Source organism: Oryx dammah, unplaced genomic scaffold (genome assembly GCF_014754425.2).
Source record: "Oryx dammah isolate SB20612 unplaced genomic scaffold, SCBI_Odam_1.1 HiC_scaffold_10, whole genome shotgun sequence".
Lineage (NCBI taxonomy): Eukaryota > Metazoa > Chordata > Mammalia > Artiodactyla > Bovidae > Oryx > Oryx dammah.
The window spans coordinates 22,737,834-22,759,994 of NW_024070194.1; the positions used below are offsets into that span (position 1 = coordinate 22,737,834).

Genomic DNA, 22,161 nt, shown 5'->3' on the forward strand with positions numbered 1-22,161 from the left:
ACCATATGTTAAGTCTGGAGAAAAGGGCCTTTGAGAACTGGGAAAAAAGCAGCAGGACCCACCAGCAGCAAACATGGAGGGGACAATAGGGCAAATGGGAGTACGCAAGCCAGGCTGAGCTCAGGTGCCACCATCTGGTAGTTGTATTTGGCAGAAGCTTCTGGCCCATTCTTCCTTTCAATCGCCACTTAATCCAGGGATGAGCTCCCGGGGCCCAAGTGCAAGGCTGAATTAAAGTGTTTATTGATCCATATATGTTCACGGAAATGAAATCAAAATACGTGTATAACTTCAGTTTGTAAGACGTTTTCACAAACGTCAGTTCATTAAACCATCCATGGTGGGTTGAGACTATCTCTATTTTACTGTCACTGACAATGAGTTTGAGAGATGTAGTGCCTTGGAGAAGCTCACATTGCCAACGAGAGACACATTTGCCATCATGTTACCAGTCACTCTCTCCAAACCGAGTTTTGGTCATGGCCCATCCTCACCCTACAAATTGCCTACAGGGGGAGTTCCAGTTGCTTTCCACAGATCTCAAAACTCTCCTCCGCCTGAGCCCCATTGACAATGCACACTCCCATCTCTGTACAAAACACCCACACTTTTTATTCAGCCATTATTTTTATAGTTTTTCCTTCAGCCTTGTGTGTTGTGTAGTACTTTCTGATATCACGCTTCTCCAATTCTCCAACATCAACTGGGTGTCTAGTAATTCAATCTGGTTCTGACACTAACTACCTGGGGAGTTAGCATCAGATGCCACAAGTTAAAGGGCTCAGTCCCACAGGCTGTCCCATTTCAGATCCAGTTGCAAATGTGGTGCCCAGACCACCTATACTTCTGCCTGGTCAACTACAAGTTTACTAGTTTCCACAAAACCCTCTCAGGTTCACTAATTTGCTGGAAGTGCTCACAGAACTCAAGAAAACACTTCACTTACATGTACTGATTTACTGTAAAGGACGCAACTCACTAACAGCCAAATGAAAGAGATGCATAGGGCAAGGAATGGCGGGAGGGCTGCAGTATTCCCAAGCCGTCTCGGGCCATGTGATCCTCCCAGCACTTTGATGTATTCAGCAACCCAGCAACTCTCTGAACCTCTGAACCAAGAGTTTCTGCAGCACTCAATGTCCAGCCTCTTCTCCCCTCCCAGGTCACTGGTGAGGCTCAAAATTCCCAGTATGTAAGTTGGTATAGCCACTATGGAGAACAGTATGGAGGTTACTAAAAAACTAAAATGATCCTGCAATCCCACCTGGGCATATGTCCAGGGAAAAACATGATCTGAAAGGAAATACCCCAGTGTTCACTGCAGCACTGCTTACAACAGCCAAGACATAGATGCTACCTAAATGGTCCATCAACAGAGGACTGGATGAAGATGTGGTACATGTACACAATGGAATATTTCTCATTAAAATAAGTGAAATAATGCCATTTGCAAAAACATGGGTGGACCTAGTCATACTGAGTGAAGCAATTCACACAAAGAAGGAGAAATGTGACATCCCTCATATGTACAATCTTAAAAAAATGATATGAATAAACTTACTAAGAAATCAGAAACATACACACTTAATGAACCAGCTTATGGTTGCCAGGGTGGAGGGGTGGGGATGGGGAAAGGGATAGATAGTGAGTTTGGGGTGAACAGGTACACACTGCTGTATTTAAAATGGATAACCAACAAGGCCCTACTGTATAGCACATAGAATTCTGCTCAGTGTTATGTGGCAGGCTGGATGGGAGAAGTGTTTAGGGGAGAATGGGTACATGTATATGTATGGATGAGTCCCTTCACTGTTCACCTGAAACTATCACGCTGTTTGCTAATCAGCTATACTCCAATACAAAATAAAAAGTTAAAATAATTCCCCACTGTATAATCTTTCTGGTGTTCTATCCCATCTTAAGGCTATTGAGGGGTCCAACCTTAACTCACCTCAATATCAACCCAGTTGGAATCAAAAGGAAATCATTATGAACAACAAAAGACACCCTTATCACTCAGGAAATTCTAAGGCTTTTAGGGGAATTGGTGATAAAACCCAAATATTTATTACACCACACGTACCTTTCCTTCAGTTTTCCCTTTATCAAATTTCTCTTTACATTTAACCAACTATGAAACTGCCACTGAAAATACGTTGCTCCTTCAATGCAGCTCTCTGGTGAGCTCCCAGCGGCAGAGTGGTGTCCTGGCCAGCCCTGTATCCTCCATGAGTCAAATCAAAGGACAGCATGGGCAGCTGGCCTATGGTGGTGGGACACAGTCAGAGAGCCAAGTGACGCCTGCTCAGCCTTCAGCCCCCTGTCTCCCTCTGGGGCAAGGAAACAGTAAACCCAGACAAGTGAGTTCTTGCCTCAGGTGAAAGAGAAACTGTTTCAAGTTCTCCAGGTAAGTCAAAGCTAACCAAGAGTCCATAGCCTAAGGCACAGCTCCAGGTCAGGGGTGGAGGGAGGGAGCATCCAGATGTCTAAACGCAGAGCCACTCCAACAAGGGCAGAATGACAAGAGGGGTCAGTAACCACATATGGCTGTTTATTTCATACAGGGCTCTGTACAAAATATTTACACGTATTCTTTACAGAATAGTAAACCACTTGAAGGTAAAAACACTTTCTTCTCATTGGCAGGGGCTAATCCTCATGTCAGCAAAGCTATAAATCGTAAGAACTTTCTCCTTTCTAGGCCACAAGAGAAGCAAATGCCACCTGCTTTCCTGGAATCCAAAAAACCATGGCCCTGGGACTTTGATCACATGCACCTCCCCCCCTACCACTTCCCCATCACTTCCCTTCAGTATTTACAGACAGACCCAAGAGTTTGTGGCAGGAGGGGCCGATGCTGTCCACTTGCAAAGATGATGAGACAAACTTGCTGTAGAAGACTGGGAATACCTGTCACATCATCTAGATCTTGGAAACATTCCTGCTGTCTTGATAAATCTACCTCTTTCTAGATTAATCCATCCATATCACGCTAACCCCAGATGGGACTCCTGCTATGGAGAACGATCCGTTGTTTTTGGTTGTAAAGTGCTTAGTGTAACTCATGTAAGTAGATGCCTCTCCTAACCACTCTGCACACTGTGAGAATATGGGGAGGATGTGGAGGTCTGGTATGGTGGGAGGGAGTGCCTCTGGCATGTTTAAGAAAATACCTGCCAAGAGAGAACAGTGCCCGAGACAGACCAGGAGAAGAAAAGTACATGGCTGCTTCTTACCATGCACCCCAGTTCTTCAAAGTAGCAAAAGGCACTTTTTTCCAAGCCACAGTTAATCTAAAACAAACCTAGGTTTGCTTACATGAAAAGCCGTATCAGAAGAACTGAATATGCATCGTGTTCCCTAAGGCCTGGAGAGTCCTTAGGAAGCCTGGAGCAGCGGGGCTGGCTGTCCCAGGCTCCCACCACATGCTTCAGGCTGCAGTTCGTCCCTTTCTGGGTGCTGACAAGGTCCCAGTGACATTTCCAACCAGGAAGGAGAGACCAGCAGCTGAAGAGATAGGTCAAATGCAAAAAACAAAGCCAAGGTCGTGACTGGATGCTGATCTGGGGGTAGAAGGGGGACTGAAGGAAAACATGAAGGAAGGAAGGGAGGCTGGACAGAAGTGGGCACTGTGGAAGTGTGGGGCTGTTTACAAACAGCAACTCTGGCTGAAGTGAAATGTTAAACGTTTGAGTAGAAAGGAAACCTCAGGGTTTTAGAAGCTCATCGTTCTGATGAGAACTATTTTTTTCTTCCATGAAGGAATTATTTTAAAAGTGATGGTACTTTACATGTTGGATGTGTGTAATTCTAAAAATAGTAGTAAATGTACATTTTTATAACCACTATGTGCCTTGTGGAAGAGTAACAAGGAAAAAAAAGGCAGGGGGGCAGGCAAAAACTGGCCTTTGTCAGGGGTCCTAAAACTTAACATTCCTTCCTGTCTGACTGGAAATGCCCAAGTGATTTCTAGGCTGAAAATAGGTAGGATTTACCTACTCACCCAGTTCACATGTGTCTCTTAGATTTCTGACCAGCTTGGAGCTGTTCTTAAAAGGGGCCAATCTTGCTCCCAGGCCAGCCTCCTCGGCTCCTTCCCCTTCATTACAAGGTCTGACTAAAGCAGCAGCTCTGTCCTTCTTTGTTTAGCTGAAGCAGACAGACTAGAGGAGCCGCCAGGAGGGCATTCAGTGGTCCAGTTTACTTACTATGAGCAGCCAAGACACTCCCCAGTGACCAGGCCCAGTGGGTTCCAAAGGCACCCAGGAGCTGCAGAGACCCATTTCCTTCAGCAAAAGAGGAGGCAGTGGGGAGCTCACTCAGGCCACAAGGGAGAGAAGTTCTGTGCTCAGGCCCTCAAGTGCCCAGCATCACGCAGGCTCTGCTATTGGCCTCTGAAGCAAAGGCATCCATCGACAGGAGGGAAAGGGTGCAGGAATAGAAAACCCTTGACAGAAACCCTTTTAATAAAGGAAATTCCACCCCCTCCCATCTGTCCATGGAAGGGTGAAACTGTGACGTCATGTAAGAGGAAGTATCTTCTCTGGCATTTAGGGGAACAGCTGCAGCTGAAACTTTGGGGCCCACTCCAAGGCGCTTTTCACTACGGCTAGGGCGGCCGCTCCAAGCGCCACTGTCAGCCCCATCACTGCCAGCTTCACAAAACGGTTGGTCCTTGGTTTGGTCAGGACATCTTTTGTTCGCTCATCAGGCCGCAGGAGTCCCCGAAACCGCTGCCGCAGTACCATGTCGGGCCTCTGCTGCGCTGACGCCAGCTCAAAGTCTTTGAACGTAGAGGCAGCCGTTCTGCAGAGGGGAAGGAGACAGAAGGGAATGGGATGAAAGAAGAAGGGGGAATAAAAATGGACTAAATAGTTTGAGGGCAGAGCCATCCACTGCTCAGAAAACTCATTCTTGATCGAGACCCATGAAGTCTCAAGTGGGGATTCCGCTGGCATAAGCAGATCTCTGGAAAAACCACTCCCAGCCCTGTCCCTACCAGACACAATCTTCCATCACGTCTGCTCACTAACAAACACCCCTGTGCAACCAGTGCCTCGGCCCCACTCACTTCTCGGCTTGTGGCTGGGCAGCTGCCTCTCGAGCAAGTTCGGACGGGGGAAACTGAACAAAGAGGTCTCCTGCTCTGCTGATCAGTGTCTCATAGGGCAGGTCCTGAGGGATCTGGGACAACAGGTGGTGGACCGAGGCCATGTCACAGTCACAATCCAGGACTTCCTGCTCTCGATACAACACGATCTGTGGGGAGCAAGGCCTTGCGTCAGAGACCAGAACATACAGGGGCTTGGCCACTTCATTTCATTCTCCTTAGAGGTAATATAAATTGGTACCAAACAGGGCTCACCCAAAATGTTCAGCAAATTCCTGTATCTATCTGGGAAGTGATGCTATACTTATCTGAGTGCTTTTCCCAATGGGCTAGCACTTCCTGTTACAAACTTCCACACCATGACATGAAAGGCTGACAAAAGAAGGTTTTTAGGAGGAAGGAAAGGAGAGAGATTACTGGAGATACCTAGAGCTCTAACACAGAAGAAATGGTTCAAAACAGTAGAAAGAATGGTCTTGCTCCCTTTAAAACACAATGAAGACCACCACCTTCACCCTCACGTCTGATAGTTCAGGCCCCTCTAATAACTGGAGGCCCTCATCCCTGACTAAAAGCCATTTCAACTTTCCGTCATAATATGCCTCTTCTTAAACCCAGCTGGCCATTTGCACTAGCTCCAGGAGTTGTCAACACAAACCCTGATAATTCACAATGCACATGAGCATTTGAAAGGTTCAGAAGAATCAAGCAGTAAAAAATCTAACAGCTTTGTTTAACCAGCATTTCCCAAGCTTATTTCTATACATGATGTCTTTGACTCCCATGACTCTCCCAGGAACATTCCAAGAACAGTGTCCAGGACGCCAGCCCAGGAAGTGCTGTCTTTTGTATCTTTCCATAATCACCAGGTTTCCTTTTAGGGAAGATGATCAAGCTGGACTGGGGAACACACGCCAAACTGCTGGCTCATGGTCTGTACCTACCACAGCTGCAAAGTAAATGGGCATCAGTGGGTGGCAGGCCAGGAAGAAGTCGTATAACCGCACAACATGCCTGAAGTCAGACAGGACGTGCCCGAACCAGGTGATAAGCCAGCTGAGCGCAAAGATGGTCCCCACCTCGGCACTAGGAGCAAGGGAGTCCAGATGTTAGGTTCCCTGCTGAGTCATCCTGTCCCTCTCCCTGGGCCTTCTTTGTCCTCAGTGCTGTATGAAGAAAGGAACTGGGGAACATGCTTTCTGGAAAATTCAGCTGCTGATAAATTCAGTATCTTTTCCTCACAAAATATTATAGAAAGTCCTTGCAACATACTCCACATCGTGGCACTAACACCACAGTAGGGTCCTGGTTGGCCTTATCTCCTTGGGTGCTCTCATAATGGCCAAGAAATGTCAACTCCACGAACAAGAATCAGCTGTTTTCAGAGAACTACACCATTTTCCTTCTGGGAAAGTCACACCCTTTTGGGGGGCACAGGCATCTATTCTTAGGCTTGAAAACATAACTTTATTAATTGTATAGTTAACATGAGATGACTAAACACTTTAAGACACAGTTTTTTGTTTTTTTTTTTAAAGAGAGGCAGGTATTGGCCAAGGACACACTTCCAACTAAACAGAAGAGAAAAATCATACAAGAATTGCAAAGAAATATTTCTTTTCCTTGGTGTATGGTAAATAAAACAATCTACAGATGGCCTTGGGTCCTATAGGACTCTGTACTTCTGTCGTAGCAATAACCTCAAAGTTGGCACGCTCAGCTCACCCACCTCTCTCCACTAAATGTAAACTCTTTAAGGGCATGGGCTGTGACATCTCCTGCATTCCTTGAAGAGCACAGCACACAAAAGTGTTCTAAGACTGTGCACAGAACTGAATTATCCAGATTGCTGGTGACTGGAAAGGACAACTCAGAAGAACCTAACACTAATCAACATAAGATGATGATGCAATTGAGCTAGACTTGTGAGGAATAAACAAAGTCTAGGAGAAAGCTGAAGAGGGGTGTCTGTGTGTGCACATGTACACATAAATGTAGACACATATATACCTCTGCATGAAGTCATGGAGTTCTGGATTCACCTGGTCAATGATGGGCATCAGATAGTTTAATATATGCTTGGTGTTGTCCATTGTTGGGTCCATGAAATCCCTAGGAGACATTTCAACGAGCTTGGTCAGACCAAACGCTTGGATCAGGGTTGGGGGGCAGTTGGGAGTGGGGTTCAACCCACTGAAAACACCAACTAGAAAGCGGGCTGAGCAGTTATCCCTGGGGGGAACTGTGTTCTGCCCTTTTGCCCGGGTACCTGAGATGGTGAGTAGACAGCTTCTCTACCAGGGATGTTGCCAGCCTCTCGCCGAGCACCAGCAGAAACGTGACCACTATGTCATGGTAGCCCTGGTAGTAGTGCAGCTGCGGGTTGCGTTCCAAGATGAGGAGGATGATGTCGATCAGCTCTTCCTGCAGCCCTTCTCTCTGTTCTTCTGGCATGCCTGGGGGAAGAGTAGGTGGTGGTGGGGGGGATGCACTTGAACAAGGCAAGCAGTCTAGTAACGTGGAGGTAAGGAAGACAGTAAGCTGTGGATATGCAGAGAAACTGTTTAATAAAGTAAAACAACTTGGCAACACATTCATGATCCATACACTGTGGATAGCTGCCTGGCCATGTAGGAAAGAACCACAGACTTGGCAACCTTACAGTTGGGGAACCCAGCCAACACCATCTTAACCAAGTCACCACAGGGCGTGATGCCAGCAGGGGGACCACTGGGCAGCATGTGCCTCTTGATGTGCTGTGGTGAAAGGAACTCAACATCACTTCAGTGGACTTCCTATCAAGAGTGCATCACCTGAATCTTACAAGGAGGAAATAAAAACTGAGGGGAACTTTATAAAGTAACAGGCCTGTCATAAAATACAAAAGAAGTCTAGACTAAAGGAAGCTGAAGAGATATGAAGAATGAATGGAAAATGCACTTTTCTCTATAAGGAACGTTATTGGAATAAATGGCAAAATCTGAATAAAATCTGTAGATTAGTCAGTAGTATTTTTTGTTACTGATTTTAAGTGTGACTATGTAAAAAAGAACTGTTTTTAAAAAAACACACAGTGAAATATTTATGGATAAGGGGGCACCATGTATGTAATTTATTCTTAATAGCTCAGAGAAAAAAACATGTGTATGTATGGTGAAGGAAAGAGAGAAAAGAAAACTAAAGCAAATCTAGTCAAAGGTTGATGTATAAGGAAACCTGGGAAAAAGCTACCTGGGGAATTCTGTGGCCTATTTTTGCAGTCTTTTCATAGGTGTAAAATTATATAAAAACAAAAAATGTATGAGATGTGTGGTCCCCTCAGAATCAAACTGACTATCATAGGAAGTACTGATCTTGACCCAAAGATGCAGCTGGAAACAGAGGAGCTAGTTTCGGGAGCTCTTTCAGTGCAGGCACTTAGTCTGGCAGCGGTCAGCGTGGCCCCTCAGCTCTTCTGGCTCTTACTATAAAAATGTCAACCTTTGACACACGTGTGCACTCATGGCGGATTCATGTTGATGTACGGCAAAACCAATACAGTACTGTAAAGTAATTAGCCTCCAATTAAAATAAAATTAAAAAAAATGTCAACCCTTGGCCTCATGACCTGTTTTAGGAGGATGACAGACAACACAGCTTTCCTACACCATTAGGTTATCTAGTCAAAAGCAGATCTTGTGAGAGAAGACAGATAATGCAAGGGTCCAGACTGAACTGAAATAAAGGTTTTTAGGTGACAGTGATGCTCATCTCTTATGCACTTTTACCCATTCCTTCTCAAAAAGGCATACTTTAGAAGATAAAAAAGAAAATGAGAGTAAAGCAAGTACTGCGGTCAGGTAAATTAATGAAGCAGTGAGAGAAAAAAGTAAATCTTATTTGAATTTTCAGTATAAAAGTGGTCAGCTAAGTTCAGAAGAACATGAATGTAAAAAGAATATGAAACCACATGGAAAGTGTTGTCTGGAAGAATAATATCCTGGACTGATGTCACATAAATGGAAGAGGAATAAAGGGCTCAGAAGGAAAACAGGTTACACCTAGGGAAAAATATGAGATGCGTCTGTCCTATGTGGTCTCCTCAAGACCAGAGAACAGGAAAAGGGGACTGGACTACAGGTATATGTGTTTATCAAAACCAAGATGGCAAGCTACTGGCTACACAAGAATCACAAGAGCCTTTCTGGGAACCATGATTGTAAACAGGAGGGATGCCCTTTAACAGACAAAGTCCAATGCCAGAGCATGGGCTCAGAAGAGTGAGGCAATGGGCTTTGAGACTCTTGTTCCCTCCAGCAACTCTCCTCTCTTCAATTCAAGGACTTAGAGGTGGAGTTGCGAAAGGAAGAGAAACAGATGAGGTCTGCTGCCCAGTTCCCTTCACTGTGAAAGAAGAGACAACTGTCATTCTTAGTATTTCTGGGGATGAAGAGACAATTTTAGTAACAGACTCTTTAAACATGTAGTGATTGGCCTTCATTCCAGTCCAAGGCCCCAGTATATGTATATGCAAGATTGTTTGTTGTTTAGTCTCTAAGTCGTGCCCAGCTCTTTTGTGACTCCATGGACTGTAGCCCTCCAGGCTCCTCTCTCCATGGGATTTACCAGGCAAGAATACTGGAGTGGGCTACCATTTCCTTCTAAAGGATCTTCTGGACCCACGGATTGAACCTGAGTCTCTTGCAATGGCAGATGGATTCTTTACCACTGAGCCTCCAGGGAAGCCCACAGGCAAGATAGAGCTACTTATAATGAAGGTATTAATAATTCCTGTTAGTGACCACTTCCAAACCAATCTGCTCTTTAAAGTCAGACTGATGGCTCTAAAAAAATCCCTATCAAGTCTCTTCTGTAGCTCTAACGGGCAGGGGGAAAACCCTCTTCTCTCATTTACCTCCTCTAAGCCAAGAGAAATTATTTTGGGCTCAGTGTTCTTGCCTGGAGAATCCCAGGGACGGTAGAGCCTGGTGAGCTGCCATCTATGGGGTCGCAGAGAGTCAGACACGACTGAAGCGACTTAGTAGCAGCAGCAGCAGGCCTTCACAGTGGGGGTCTGAATGGACTGAGTCAATGAAAGAATGAGTCAGCAGACTGGGAGCACGATGGATCCCTGAGGAGGGAGGGTCCTGGATGTGGTCATGTTCTGTGCCAGGACATAAATGTCTTGAGACGAGCAAGCCCAACAGAGTAATGTAACTGCAACTGGACTGAAGCCACCCTACCAAACCTCCCCCTCCCTCCTCCAAAGACCGCCAGAGTGTGTCTCACCAGGCGGGAACCGCCGTAAAGACCGCCGGACATCCAGGAGCACTTGTTGGTAGTCCTTGCTCATCTGTCGTAGGTTTTTCCCTATTGGAGGAGAAGGAACATGTTATTGTAGGAATGTCTGGGAAGCCACAGCAGGAGCAAGACATCCTGGCATGACACAAAAGGCCTGGAAGACATACTCAAGGCTTTTTCTTGAAGTGGACATGACTCAAGATAGAACATTTGGAGAGGAATCTCTGGTTTAGTTCCAAACATGCTGCTTCATGCAAGTCATGATGACCGTGAGAGGAAGGAAGATACATTATCCAGGAGCAGTGGAACGGTCAGGAGGCCGGGACCCACTGTGCGTTACTGGGAACCACTCTGAATTTCAAAGTTCACATCTGTAAAATGGGGATTATTCCCTTCCATGTGTACCTCTCAGATTACTGTTAAGCATCAAGTAAGATCATGAATGTGGAAACCACAGACTGCTGGAAAAACTCTAACATCTATAAAGTGTAGGAAGATTGAGCTGTTCAGAAAGGAGTATTAAGATAAATGTACATGGAGAAAAACCTAAGCTCTCTTAGGCCTGAAATTCTAAAACTAAGACACTGGTAAAAGGAGATAGTACTTGTATTCAGTTGCTAAGCCCAACTGAAAGCAAGGAGGCAGACTCTAGCTGTTATATATATAACAAGTGTACATTTCCTTCATAATGGAAATCAAAACTTAACAGAGGAGCCTGTAGAATACTTCCCCACACACAGACTTCATCTTAAAAAGAGACAAGAAATTTGGAATTTGACAGAACACCATCTCAGGATTTACAGTATGAATATGGCAATGCTTATTCCTTCCAACAAAAGATCACTGCTCTGAGGCAGCCCAGTTCCAAAGTCAATAACAAGTGGCAACTTAAAACATCTACTTGGCCACACCATGACACTGTAAACTTTTTATTGGCAGTGGCTGTTTTAATTATCTCTGGTACCCAGCACACATTAGGAGCACAACTGTGTGTGCGTGCCCAGTCACTCAGTCATGCCCTATTCCTTGCATTGCCAAATGAAAGAAAGAATCCCCAACACCTGGACTTTCGCCAAACATAGTAGGAAAGCAATAAATGTAGACTCAATAAATGACAAAGTGGATTCACTGTTTTCTGTACTTTCTTTTGTATTCTGCACTGTAGTCTAAAAAATTCTTTTTTTCACTACATGGGCCTTGCAGATAAAGTTAAGTACGGTTAGCTGTCCCTTGGTATTTGAGGGGGATTGGTTCCAGGACCCCCAAGGATAGCAAAATCCACTGATGCTCAAGTCCCAAATATTAAACAGTTTAACATTTGCACATCCTCTTGTATACTTAAATCACCTCTAGATTACTTTCAAAACCTGATAGAATGTAAATACTATGTAAATAGCTGCCAGAGTACAACAAATCCAAGTTTTGCTTTTTGGAAATTTCTGGAGGTTCCCCCCCCGCCCAGAATATATGTGCCAGGTGGAATGTAGGATCCTAGTTTCCTGACAAGGGACTGAACCCATGCTGCTAGCGTTGGGTGTGTGGAGTCTTAACCACAGGACCTCTGCGAAGTCCTTCCAGAGTACTTCTGATATATGGTTGGTTGAATCCTTGAACTTAGAGGGCCGACTGTAACAGCTTTTCACAGAGTTACAGAATTTTAGAATTCAAAATGGTCTTAGTATTTCCCTATAAAAAGTCTTTTTTGTTGTTGTTTTTAAGGACTATAAGAGGCATTATATCTCCGTAGAACCCCATGCTTTTCAAATGTCCATCTGTATCAGAATTATGTGGGATTCTTGCTAAAATACAGATTCCTGCAAACTTACTTCTAGGTGAATGTAAACTGGAACATGCATTTTGTGTTTTGGCTGCATGTGTGGCTTGCGGGATATTAGTTCCCAGATCAGGAATGGAACCTGGGCCCTTGGCAATGAAAGCATGGAGTCCTAACCACTTGACCATCAGGGAATTCCCAGAATATATATTTTTAATAAACTCCCCTAATTAGCCAATAATCGCTCCCTCCTTACCTAATAAAAGCTCATTCCGTTTTAAATTAAAATTTTATTTTGCAGTTTGGTCTTATTTTCACAGTAGGCCCAAGCATATCTTAAAACGTTTCAGGTGTTTACACATCTACTCTTGGTTTGAAATGAGCATAAAAATTAACGACCCTGGAATTCTTTTTTCCCTGCCTCCTAGACAAACTCCCATCACAGCACCTCTTCCCCTGACTACCTGATATAGGAGGTGGATCACTGGTGTTGACATTGAGGAGCTTGGGCCACACTTTCCGCCTGATCTCATCGGTCAGGAGCCCTCCTTCACTGATAGCCATGCGTCTAAGGGCAGCCACATCAGTGGGCTCACTGTTCAGAGCCTGGTAGATCTCTGCCACTTTCTTTTTCCTTTTGGCATTAAAGTCTGCAAAACAGAACGAAAGAGGGCATTAGGCACATATTTACTGTCTGTACCTATTCTGTTCAGGGCTCAATCTCCTTACTTGGTTTGAAGTAAGGTAGGTACATTTAACAGAGAAGGCAATGGCAACCCACTCCAGTACTCTTGCCTGCAGAATCCCATGGACAGAGGAGCCTGGTAGGCTGTAGTCCATGTGGTCGCTGAGAGTCGGGCACGACTGAGTGACTTCACTTTCACTTTTCACTCTCATGCATTGGAGAAGGAAATGGCAACCCACTCCAGTGTTCTTGCCTGGAGCATCCCAGCGGGGAGCCTAAGGGGCTGGCGTCTATAGGGTCGCACAGAGTCAGACACGACTGAAGTGACTTAGCAGTATATCCTTGTTACCTTTACTCAGGAAATTATTAATATGCTCAGGTATGCTGCTGCTGCTACTGCTGCTAAGTCACTTCAGTTGTGTCTGACTCTGTGCGACCCCATAGACGGCAGCCCACCAGGCTCCCCCGTCCCTGGGATTCTCCAGGCAAGAACACTGGAGTGGGTTGCCAGTTCCTTCTCCAATTAATTTACTGATGAGCATGGGCTTCCCGGGTGGTGCCAGTGGTAAAGAACCTGCTTGCCAAAGCAAGAGATGTAGGAGACACGGGTCTGATCCATGGGCTGGGAAGATCCCCTGGAGAAGGAAATGGCAACCCACTCTAGTACTCTTTTCTGAAAAATCCCATGGACAGAGGAGCCTACAGTCCACAGTCTAGAGGGCTACAGTCCACAGGATCTCAAAGAGACACGACTGAAGCGACTTAGTATGCACACACACACACACACACACACACACACACACACACTGATTAGCATATATAGTGTGCCAAACACTAGGGAGACATACCATATAAGTAACAAAAAAGGAATTATAGTAAATGCTCAGTACATTTAGGCATATCTAATAGCCACCGTTTATGTTTTCCTAAAGAATGCTGTGCTTCATTAATGCTAAACTTCACAGAGCATTGTCGCTGTTAAGTCAACTCTGCGACCCTATGGACTGCAACATGCCAGGCCTCCCTGTTCCTCACTATCTCCTAGAGTTCGCCTAAGTTCATATCCATTGAATCGATGATGCAATCCAACCATCTCATCCTCTGCTGCCCCCTTTTTTTGCCTTCAAACTTTCCCAACAGCAGAGTCTTTTCCAATGAGTCAGCTGTTCGCATCAGGTTGCCAAAGTATTGGAGCTTCAGCTTCAGCGTCAGTCCTTCCAGTGAGCATGCAGGGTTGATTTTCCTTTGGATCGAATGCTTTGATCTCCTTGCTGTACATGGGATCTCAAGGGTCTTCTCCAGCACCACTAGAGAAAGCATCAATTCTTCAGTGCTCAGTCTTCTCTATGGTTCAACTCACATCCATACATGACCACATCTCTCTTAATATAATAAATTTTGTTTTTTACTGAGGAAAAATGTACATGCATGTCACCAAAATTCAGTATTACACTTTTAAACAAAACCACATGTGAAAAAAGCCTCTGGTTACATGCTAATACAATTGGAAAACATCAGAATCACACGGAGGTATTTTCAAAAGCAGAATGTCAAAGGGTTTATTTGGGACTCTAGTGTGGCTAGTGGTAAAAGGGGCATGCTACTGTTTCTTAAGAACCACATTAATCACTGGTAATCAAAAAGAAATGTATTAAGCATCTTACATCCTCATGTGATAGTCTGTTATTTATACACAGGCATTTTGCTGTGTTTAAATTACTTTTTTAGGAGACTGAGAGTTTGTGGTTAACGTGCATCATATTATAATTGGCTCTATTTAAAATAATGCAGTAACAGGCTCTCAGAATTTTCATGCATAATGTTTACTTCTAGGAACAGCAAACACAAGAAAAGTTAAAACTATTCAACCCACTGAAGAGATGTCACATAGCAGTGCACTGTAATCGTCCGAGAAAAGGTATGTGCAGACACCAAAAGCTCAGACAGCTGTGGGTCAGGCAAACCTGAGAAAGCATTATGGAAAAGTGAACTTTAAAAAGAAAGGGGAGGATTCAGAGAGGCGAGGAGGAGACCAGAAGAAAGGCTTGGAGACAGAAACACAGGCCCTTTCACCTAACAGTAAATGAGGTCACTAGGAAGTATTTATGTAGCATATACGAGGGGCAGGGCATTAGTGTTAATGTAAAGTAGAAGATAACACTGGAAGGTAGGTCAGGCCTTAGAAAGGACTAAGGAGTACGTCAAGGCTGTATATTGTCACCCTGCTTATTTAACTTAGATGCAGAGTACATCATGAGAAACGCTGGACTGGAAGAAACATAAGCTGGAATCAAGATTGCCGGGAGAAATATCAATAACCTCAGATATGCAGATGACATCACCCTTATGGCAGAAAGTGAAGGGGAGCTAAAAAGCCTCTTGATGAAAGTGAAAGAGGAGAGTGAAAAAATTGGCTTAAAGCTCAACATTCAGAAAACGAAGATCATGGCATCCGGTCCCATCACTTCATGGGAAATAGATGGGGAAACAGTGGAAACTGTGTCAGACTTTATTTTTTGGGGGTCCAAAATCACTGCAGATGGTGACTGCAGCCATGAAATCAAAAGACGCTTACTCCTTGGAAGAAAAGTTATGACCAACCTAGATGGCATATTCAAAAGCAGAGACATTACTTTGCCAACAAAGGTCCAGCTAGTCAAGGCTATGGTCTGTCCTGTGGTCATGTATGGATGTGAGAGTTGGACTGTGAAGAAGGCTGAGCACTGAAGAATTGATGCTTTTGAACTGTGTTGTTGGAGAAGACTCTTGAGAGTCCCTTGGACTGCAAGGAGATCCAACCAGTCCATTCTGAAGGAGATCAACCCTGGGATTTCTTTGAAAGGAATGATGCTGACGCTGAAACTCCAGTACTTTGGCCACCTCATGAGAAGAGTTGACTCACTGGAAAAGACTTTGATGCTGGGAGGGATTGGGGGCAGGAGGAGAAGGGGACGACCGAGGATGAGATGGCTGGATGGCATCACTGACTCGATGGACATGAGTCTGAGTGAACTCCGAGAGATGGTGATGAACAGGGAGGCCTGGTGTGCTGCGATTCATGGGGTCGCAAAGAGTCGGACACGACTGAGCGACTGAACTGAACTGAACATCAGAAGGTAAGTGAGGTTTTTAGGACAGACACTAAGCAGCTTTCCTCACTCATGTTCTATTCTGAGGAAACAGTATACAAACTGTTTCCATGACAAAGCTGCATACTGTTAACACAAATGAAAGGTGGTTCCAATAACCCTGGTTACCTATCTATGAGAGAGTTGTGACATAAACCTTATCAACTCAGGCACCGACTGTTTTGGAGTTCCACACAATTCGAGGTATAGATAAGACAGGATGCTTTTTCACCCAGGTAAACTTGTTCCCCTGGCTAGACTGTTATTTTCCCCGGTGGCCTAGTAGGTAAATCTGCTCCAGGCAGTCTGAGAGATTTCTGGTTTACATCTATAGTTCTGGCATAATTAATTGTTCATAGCAAACCCCTCCTCCCATCTGCACTCCTAGAAATGTCCCAGGTTGATGCTAAATTCAATGGTTACTAGAAATCAGGAAAAATCAAGTCCCAATTCCCAATGAATCAGCACAGCAGCAACTATAATAAAATGTTTATTTACAAGGCGTTTCAAGGTCTTGGCTTGGACATGTCTTATCATCCATCCATGCACCTACCTGTGCATTAATGTATCCATTCATTTATCAACCTGTCATTTAATGAGCAACTACTCATAGTAAAGCACCAGGCTGTGCTGTGCTGTGCTTAGTCCTTCAGTTGTGTCTGACTCTTTGTGACCCCACAGATTGTAGCCTGCTAGGCTCCTCAGTTCATGGGGATTCTCCAGGCAGGAATACTGCAGTGGGTTGCCACACCCTCCTCCAGGAGATCTTCCCAAACAAGGGATCGAATCCAGGTCTCCCTCATTGCAGGCGGTTTCTTTACCGTCTGAGCCACCAGGGAAGATCATGAATACTGGAGTGGATAGCCTATCCCTTCTCTAGGGGATCTCCTCGACCCAGGAATTGAACTGGGATTTCCTGCATTGCAGGTAGATTCTTTACTGCTGAACCACCTGGGAAGTCTAGGCTGAGACAAACTACAAGCAGGAATTGAACTTCTAGCAAAGAAGAAAATAAAACTTAAAAAAGTTTTTTAAAACTTAAGAGTGTTCTTGTACTTTGTACTTTCTACACATCACAAATTAAGAACACTTAAATGGTCATACTAAATATTTTTTGAGGTATCTGATATTTAGAAATCTTATTAATCTATTTGCTAAGAGTTTGGACATTTTTCCTCAATTTTTTTTTTTTTTTTTGACATATATCACCCTGCCCATCTTTCCACTTAAGCTATTCCGCAATCTTGGGGAAAGGAAAACTGAAAGTGTCAGTCCCTCAGTTGTGTTCGCAACCCCATGGGCTGTAGCCTGCCAGGCTCCTCTGTTCACAGGATTTTCCAAGTAGGAATACGGCAGTGAATTGCCATTTCCTTCTCCAGGGGGAAAGGAAAACCACTGCTTATATCTTAGGGGAATTAACACTGTTTGCAATCAAGTGGATTTTCAGTGTGTGTTAGTCGTTCAGTTGTGTTCAACTTTTTGCAACCCCATGGATTGTAGCCCAACAGGCCCCTCTGTCCATGGGATTCTCCAGGCAAGAATACTGGAGTGGGTAGCCATTCCCTTCTCTGGGGATCTTCCTGACTAGGGATCAAACCTGGGTCTCCTGCATTGCAAACAGGTTCTTCACCGTCAATTTTAACTATTTTTGAACCCAAATCATTGCTCCAATACTTATTTCTCTCAAAACTCTGTTTGGATTCTATTTAAATCCTGCATTTCAAAATTTACTGCTGTCACCCTGATTCTGATGCTCTGTGGGAACTCAATACATATGGGTGGAATAGAATAAATAACTTAGCTGCTGTTCCTCTGGAAAAATTGGCCTATAGCAAATGGCATTATTTCCCCATATTACTATTAATATTAAGAATATCCTCACTGTAGGGACTTCCCTGGTGGTCCAGTGGCTAAGAATCCACCTTCCAATGAGGGGACAAGGGTTTGACCCCTGGTCAGGGAACTATGATCCCACATGTCATGGGGCAACTACGCCTGTGTGCTGCAACCAGAGAAGCCTGCATGCCACAAAGAAGAACTCATGCTGCAATTAACATGTGACGCTGTCAAATAAATAAATAAAATTAAAAATTAAAAAAGCAAAAGACAATACTCATTATATAACTCTAAATAGATTTATAGGCACTTTGGCCTTTTTCTAAATCTACTGGTGATTCCCAGGGTAGAATGCTGCTCAACTGTAGATTTTAGCTGCTGTCTGTTCAGACCCCAACATCACCTTTCTCAACCCCATATTTAAGCAATCAAATGTTAGTGGAAGATGAAGGCGGCACTCCTATGTGTGCCACACACACAAACAAATATTTCATTGCACCTAATGTACAGGTTTTGATTGTGACATAAAAAGGTAGGAGAAAAAAGAAAAAAACTTAAATGATCTGGAGATGTATAAATTACATAGTGGTAAGGTCAACTGTGAGACTACACAATGAGGGAGAAAAAGTTAAGCGGAGTCTCAACCAATTAATCTACACATATCCTCTTTACTGCAGAAAGAGAAAAATCAGAGCTACTCTTCGGGTACGTGGAAAAAGGTTAAAATAACTTTGCTCCTCCAGGGGATCTTCCCAATCCAAGGACTGAATCCGAATCTCCTGTCTCTTACTTTGGCAGGTGGATTCTTCACCAACTGTGCCACCTGGGAAGCCCAATGTCTAACTATCTGTTTTAAGATAAATTTTACATATGGATTTTGGGGTAGGACACATTTCTGGACTTGAGAATGCTTTATTTGGCTTTGGGATAAAAGCCTACATTTCATCTACCGATTGTATAAATGTAATTCAAATCCCCTTGAATCCTTTCATCTCCAGTTTTGCTCTGCTTATATGAGATGTACTATATATTCCAAAGCTGGTATCTTCCAAACTCCTTTATAGTAAAGGTCTTGGCTTTCACAACCACAACAGAATGAAACGACTATCCTACAGCTGGCTGCAAAATATATAAGACACTGCTATAAATAAATCCCTGCTGTCTGAAAAGTAATTCATTCAACAGAGGAAAAAGGAATGATATTGGCACTACTTGACCAGCTCTCCATTAAAATGATCATTTAAATAAGGGGTACTGAAAAAGTAGTTCTTAACAATTTTGATAAGGATGACTGAGTCTGTTATTGTCTCAAATCTCTCCCTACTCTGGCTATGGAACTCAAGTAAAGATTTCTGTTTCCTCAGAGCAACAGGTATCTTCAAAAGCATGTGGCTTGGGAAACAATATATAGGTGAAGGACAATGGCAAAAAATGAGCACTAGCTACGCTTCCTCTAAAAGTTTTTCCACACCAGCAAAATATGTATCAGTGATTCAGATCAGGTAAATGATCTACACACTTAATATGCATCTTATGTGCAAGAATGAAATTCCATACTGATTATTTGGTTTAAGCTTGCAAATATCAAGAAAGCTTTACAGACTTTAAACATAAGATAAAATTAGCAACGCACTGTTGCTGCTGTTTAGTTGCTTCAGTCATGTCTGACTCTTCCGCGACCCATGGACTCTAGCTCCCTAGGCTCCTCTGTCCATGGGATTTCCCAGACAAGAATACTGGAGTGGGCTGACATTTCTTTCTCCAGGGAATCTTCCCCACCCAGGGATCGAACCTTGTCTCTGGCATTCCAGGCGTATTCTATACCACTGAGCCATCAGGGAAGCTCCCTAGCCTCCCAGATAGACAGACACCCCCAGCTCCACTCCTTGAACTCCTGATGTTGATGCTGGAAATTAACTTAAAATTTTATGCTTACAAAAAATTCCTCCCATTTATCCAGAGAAGCAAAATTCAGGACACTAGAGAATAAAGTCTCGCAACCTAGGCACAGCTGCACTCCAACAGGTCACAAGACCCATATACCACTTGGGGCAATGACCATTATGCCATGGGGACAGATGTCATACAAACACCAGGAAAGGGTTACAAGGCCAAAGGTAAAGAGGAGTAATATGAGGCGTGAGCTTCATTTCAATAGAGGACTAGAAGAGGAGAAAAAGGCAATAACAAAATGAACTCAGAGAAACAAAACTTGGGTTGCACTGGTGGTTGGTTCCGCTATGGGAATCATCCACTAGAGGATGGAAAACTGGGAAAGTTACCTTACTCTTTCCCATTTCTTCTCTTTGGTACAGAGTAAACGTTAATAATTTTAACTGTCATGTATTAACCAGTAGGTAAAACATATTTGAAAACATAGTGCACAATGAAACTGTTTCATGGAAATGAGTTTAAGGCAATATAAAAAATATACTTGCTTTTTACGCAATTCAATAACATTAAAATAGGCGGCATAGGATTGGGACAGAGAATAGATTGGTAGCTGCCAGGAGCTGTGGAGAATGGGGCCTGCGGAGGGATGGTCTCTCTTTTTGGCATTAGAAATGCTGTGGAATTAAGACAGTGCGATGGTTGCCCCACCTTGTAAAAATTACTAAGAACCACAGAACTGTACACTTTAAAGGGTGAATTTCGCGGTAATTAAAAGAAATACGTGTCCAGCGCGTCAATCCAGATGACGACGACCGATGAATGAAGTTTGGAAAACTGGCCTGACCACTAGGGAGGCGGCCCCCGGAGCCTGCGGACGTGGCCGGACAGTCTCGGCCGGGAGCGAGGCTTGGCCTCGGATCTCGGGGAAGAGATGGGACGGACGTGGGGCCCCCGCCGTCCTTCCCACTAGGGGGCTCGGGTCTGCCGCCAGTGTTCCTCCGGTCCCCTCAGCATCAGCTGACCGCCCCCCGCGCCCCCGCCCCAACTCCAGGCTCTCTTCCCCTTCAGACGTGACCCAGGCCTTCAGTCTTTTCCTTTTTCGCTGTCCCGACCCTGGCCGGCGGCCCTGGGCGCACCCCGCGCGGTCGTCCCGGGCCCCCTGCCTGTGGCTCCCTCCTCCGGCAGCTGTCCCATGTCCCCAGGGCCGCCCCTATCCCTCAGGCCGTCCTCGCAGGCCGCTCCTCGGCGCCCTGGCCGGCTTCCGTACCTGCCTTTTCCGCGCCACCGTCCCAGCGGCCGGAGGTGGGGCCGTCACCCCGGGCACTCCGGACGGCCATGTCCCGGGGGCCCGGGCTCGAGCCCGAGCCCCGGCTGGTGCCGGAGCCTACAGAAGACGCGGCTTCAGCCGCAGGTTCCAGCGCCTGCTCCGTGGAGCGAACTCGGTTTGGTCAGCCCGCAGCGCGCAGGCCTCCCTTCGCCGGCCCCGCCCCACGCCGGCACGTGACCACCCGCTACGCCGCGCTGGCGGCAGCGGGGCCGCGGCTGTTACCCGGGCTGGCGCGCAGGCGCCCTTAGCGGCGAGCGAATAGCGCGGGGAGCGTGCCGCAGAGTTTGTTCCAACTAAACTTATAGAGCGTAGCAGTCTTGAAGCGATGTGTTCAGGAGCAGATTTTTATCATTTCTTTGGGTTTTCTTTATCTGTAAAGTGGTATGGATGATTATAGAAGTACTGGACTCAGAAGAGTTCTTGGGAAAGTGTTTAGAACAATATCAAGAATATAGAGACTACTGAGACGTCGGGGCCGGGTTGGATCCCTGGGCGTCATGTCCATCCTGTGCAATCCAGGATCACGGTCCACCATCACATTGTAAGTCCTTTTCAAAAAGGTCCTCTGAGTAGGTTTCAGGAGCAGTAAAGCCTGAAGTTTTTCCCCATGGAAAAGAAATGTAAAAAAGCAAAATGGCTGTCTGAGGAGGCCTTACAAATAGCTGTGAAAAGAAGGGAAGCGAAAAGCAAAGGAGAAAAGGAAAGATATAAGCATCTGAATGCAGAGCTCCAACGAATAGCAAGGAGAGATGAGAAAACCTTCCTCAGCGATCAATGCAAAGAAATAGAGGAAAACAATAGAATGGGAAAGACTAGAGATCTCTTCAAGAAAATTAGAGATACCAAGGGAACATTTCATGCAAAGATGGGTATGCAGCAATGGTATGGACCTAACAGAAGCAGAAGATATTAAGAAGAGGTGGCAAGAATACACAGAAGAACTGAACAAAAAAGAGCTTCATGACCAAGATAATCACAATGGTGTGATCACTCATCTAGAGCCAGACATCCTGGAATGTGAAGTCAAGTGGGCCTTAGAAAGCATCACTACGAACAAAGCTAGTGGAGGTAATGGAATTCCAGTCGAGCTATTTCAAATCCTGAAAGATGCTGTGAAGTGCTCCACTC

The 22,161-nt window shown here is 44.9% G+C and overlaps 1 protein-coding gene across 1 annotated transcript; it reads right to left on the reverse strand.

Moving 5' to 3' along the window:
• Positions 1-2,530: 2,530 nt before the first annotated feature.
• TBC1D20 (TBC1 domain family member 20) lies at positions 2,531-21,208 on the reverse strand. The gene is made up of 8 exons (XM_040247632.1): positions 20,974-21,208; positions 12,629-12,814; positions 10,379-10,459; positions 7,380-7,566; positions 7,121-7,222; positions 6,055-6,196; positions 5,072-5,259; positions 2,531-4,806 (listed from the first exon to the last, which is right to left on the reverse strand). Exons 1-8 carry the CDS (start codon positions 21,041-21,043, stop codon positions 4,551-4,553), a joined length of 1,212 nt encoding a protein of 403 aa, XP_040103566.1. The 5' UTR covers positions 21,044-21,208; the 3' UTR covers positions 2,531-4,550.
• Between the last annotated feature and the right edge of the window lie 953 nt (positions 21,209-22,161).

Bases quoted from the DNA above. Each gene is read 5' to 3' on its own strand.
- TBC1D20 (XM_040247632.1), bottom strand. From the start codon at position 21,043: ATGGCCGTCCGGAGTGCCCGGGGTGACGGCCCCACCTCCGGCCGCTGG. The intron at 7,567-10,378 runs GTGAGACACACT...CTCTTCCCCCAG, and splicing joins TTTACGGCGGTTCCCGCCTG to GCATGCCAGAAGAACAGAGA. The intron at 6,197-7,120 runs GTATATATGTGT...CCTTGCTCCTAG, and splicing joins CTCCATGACTTCATGCAGAG to TGCCGAGGTGGGGACCATCT.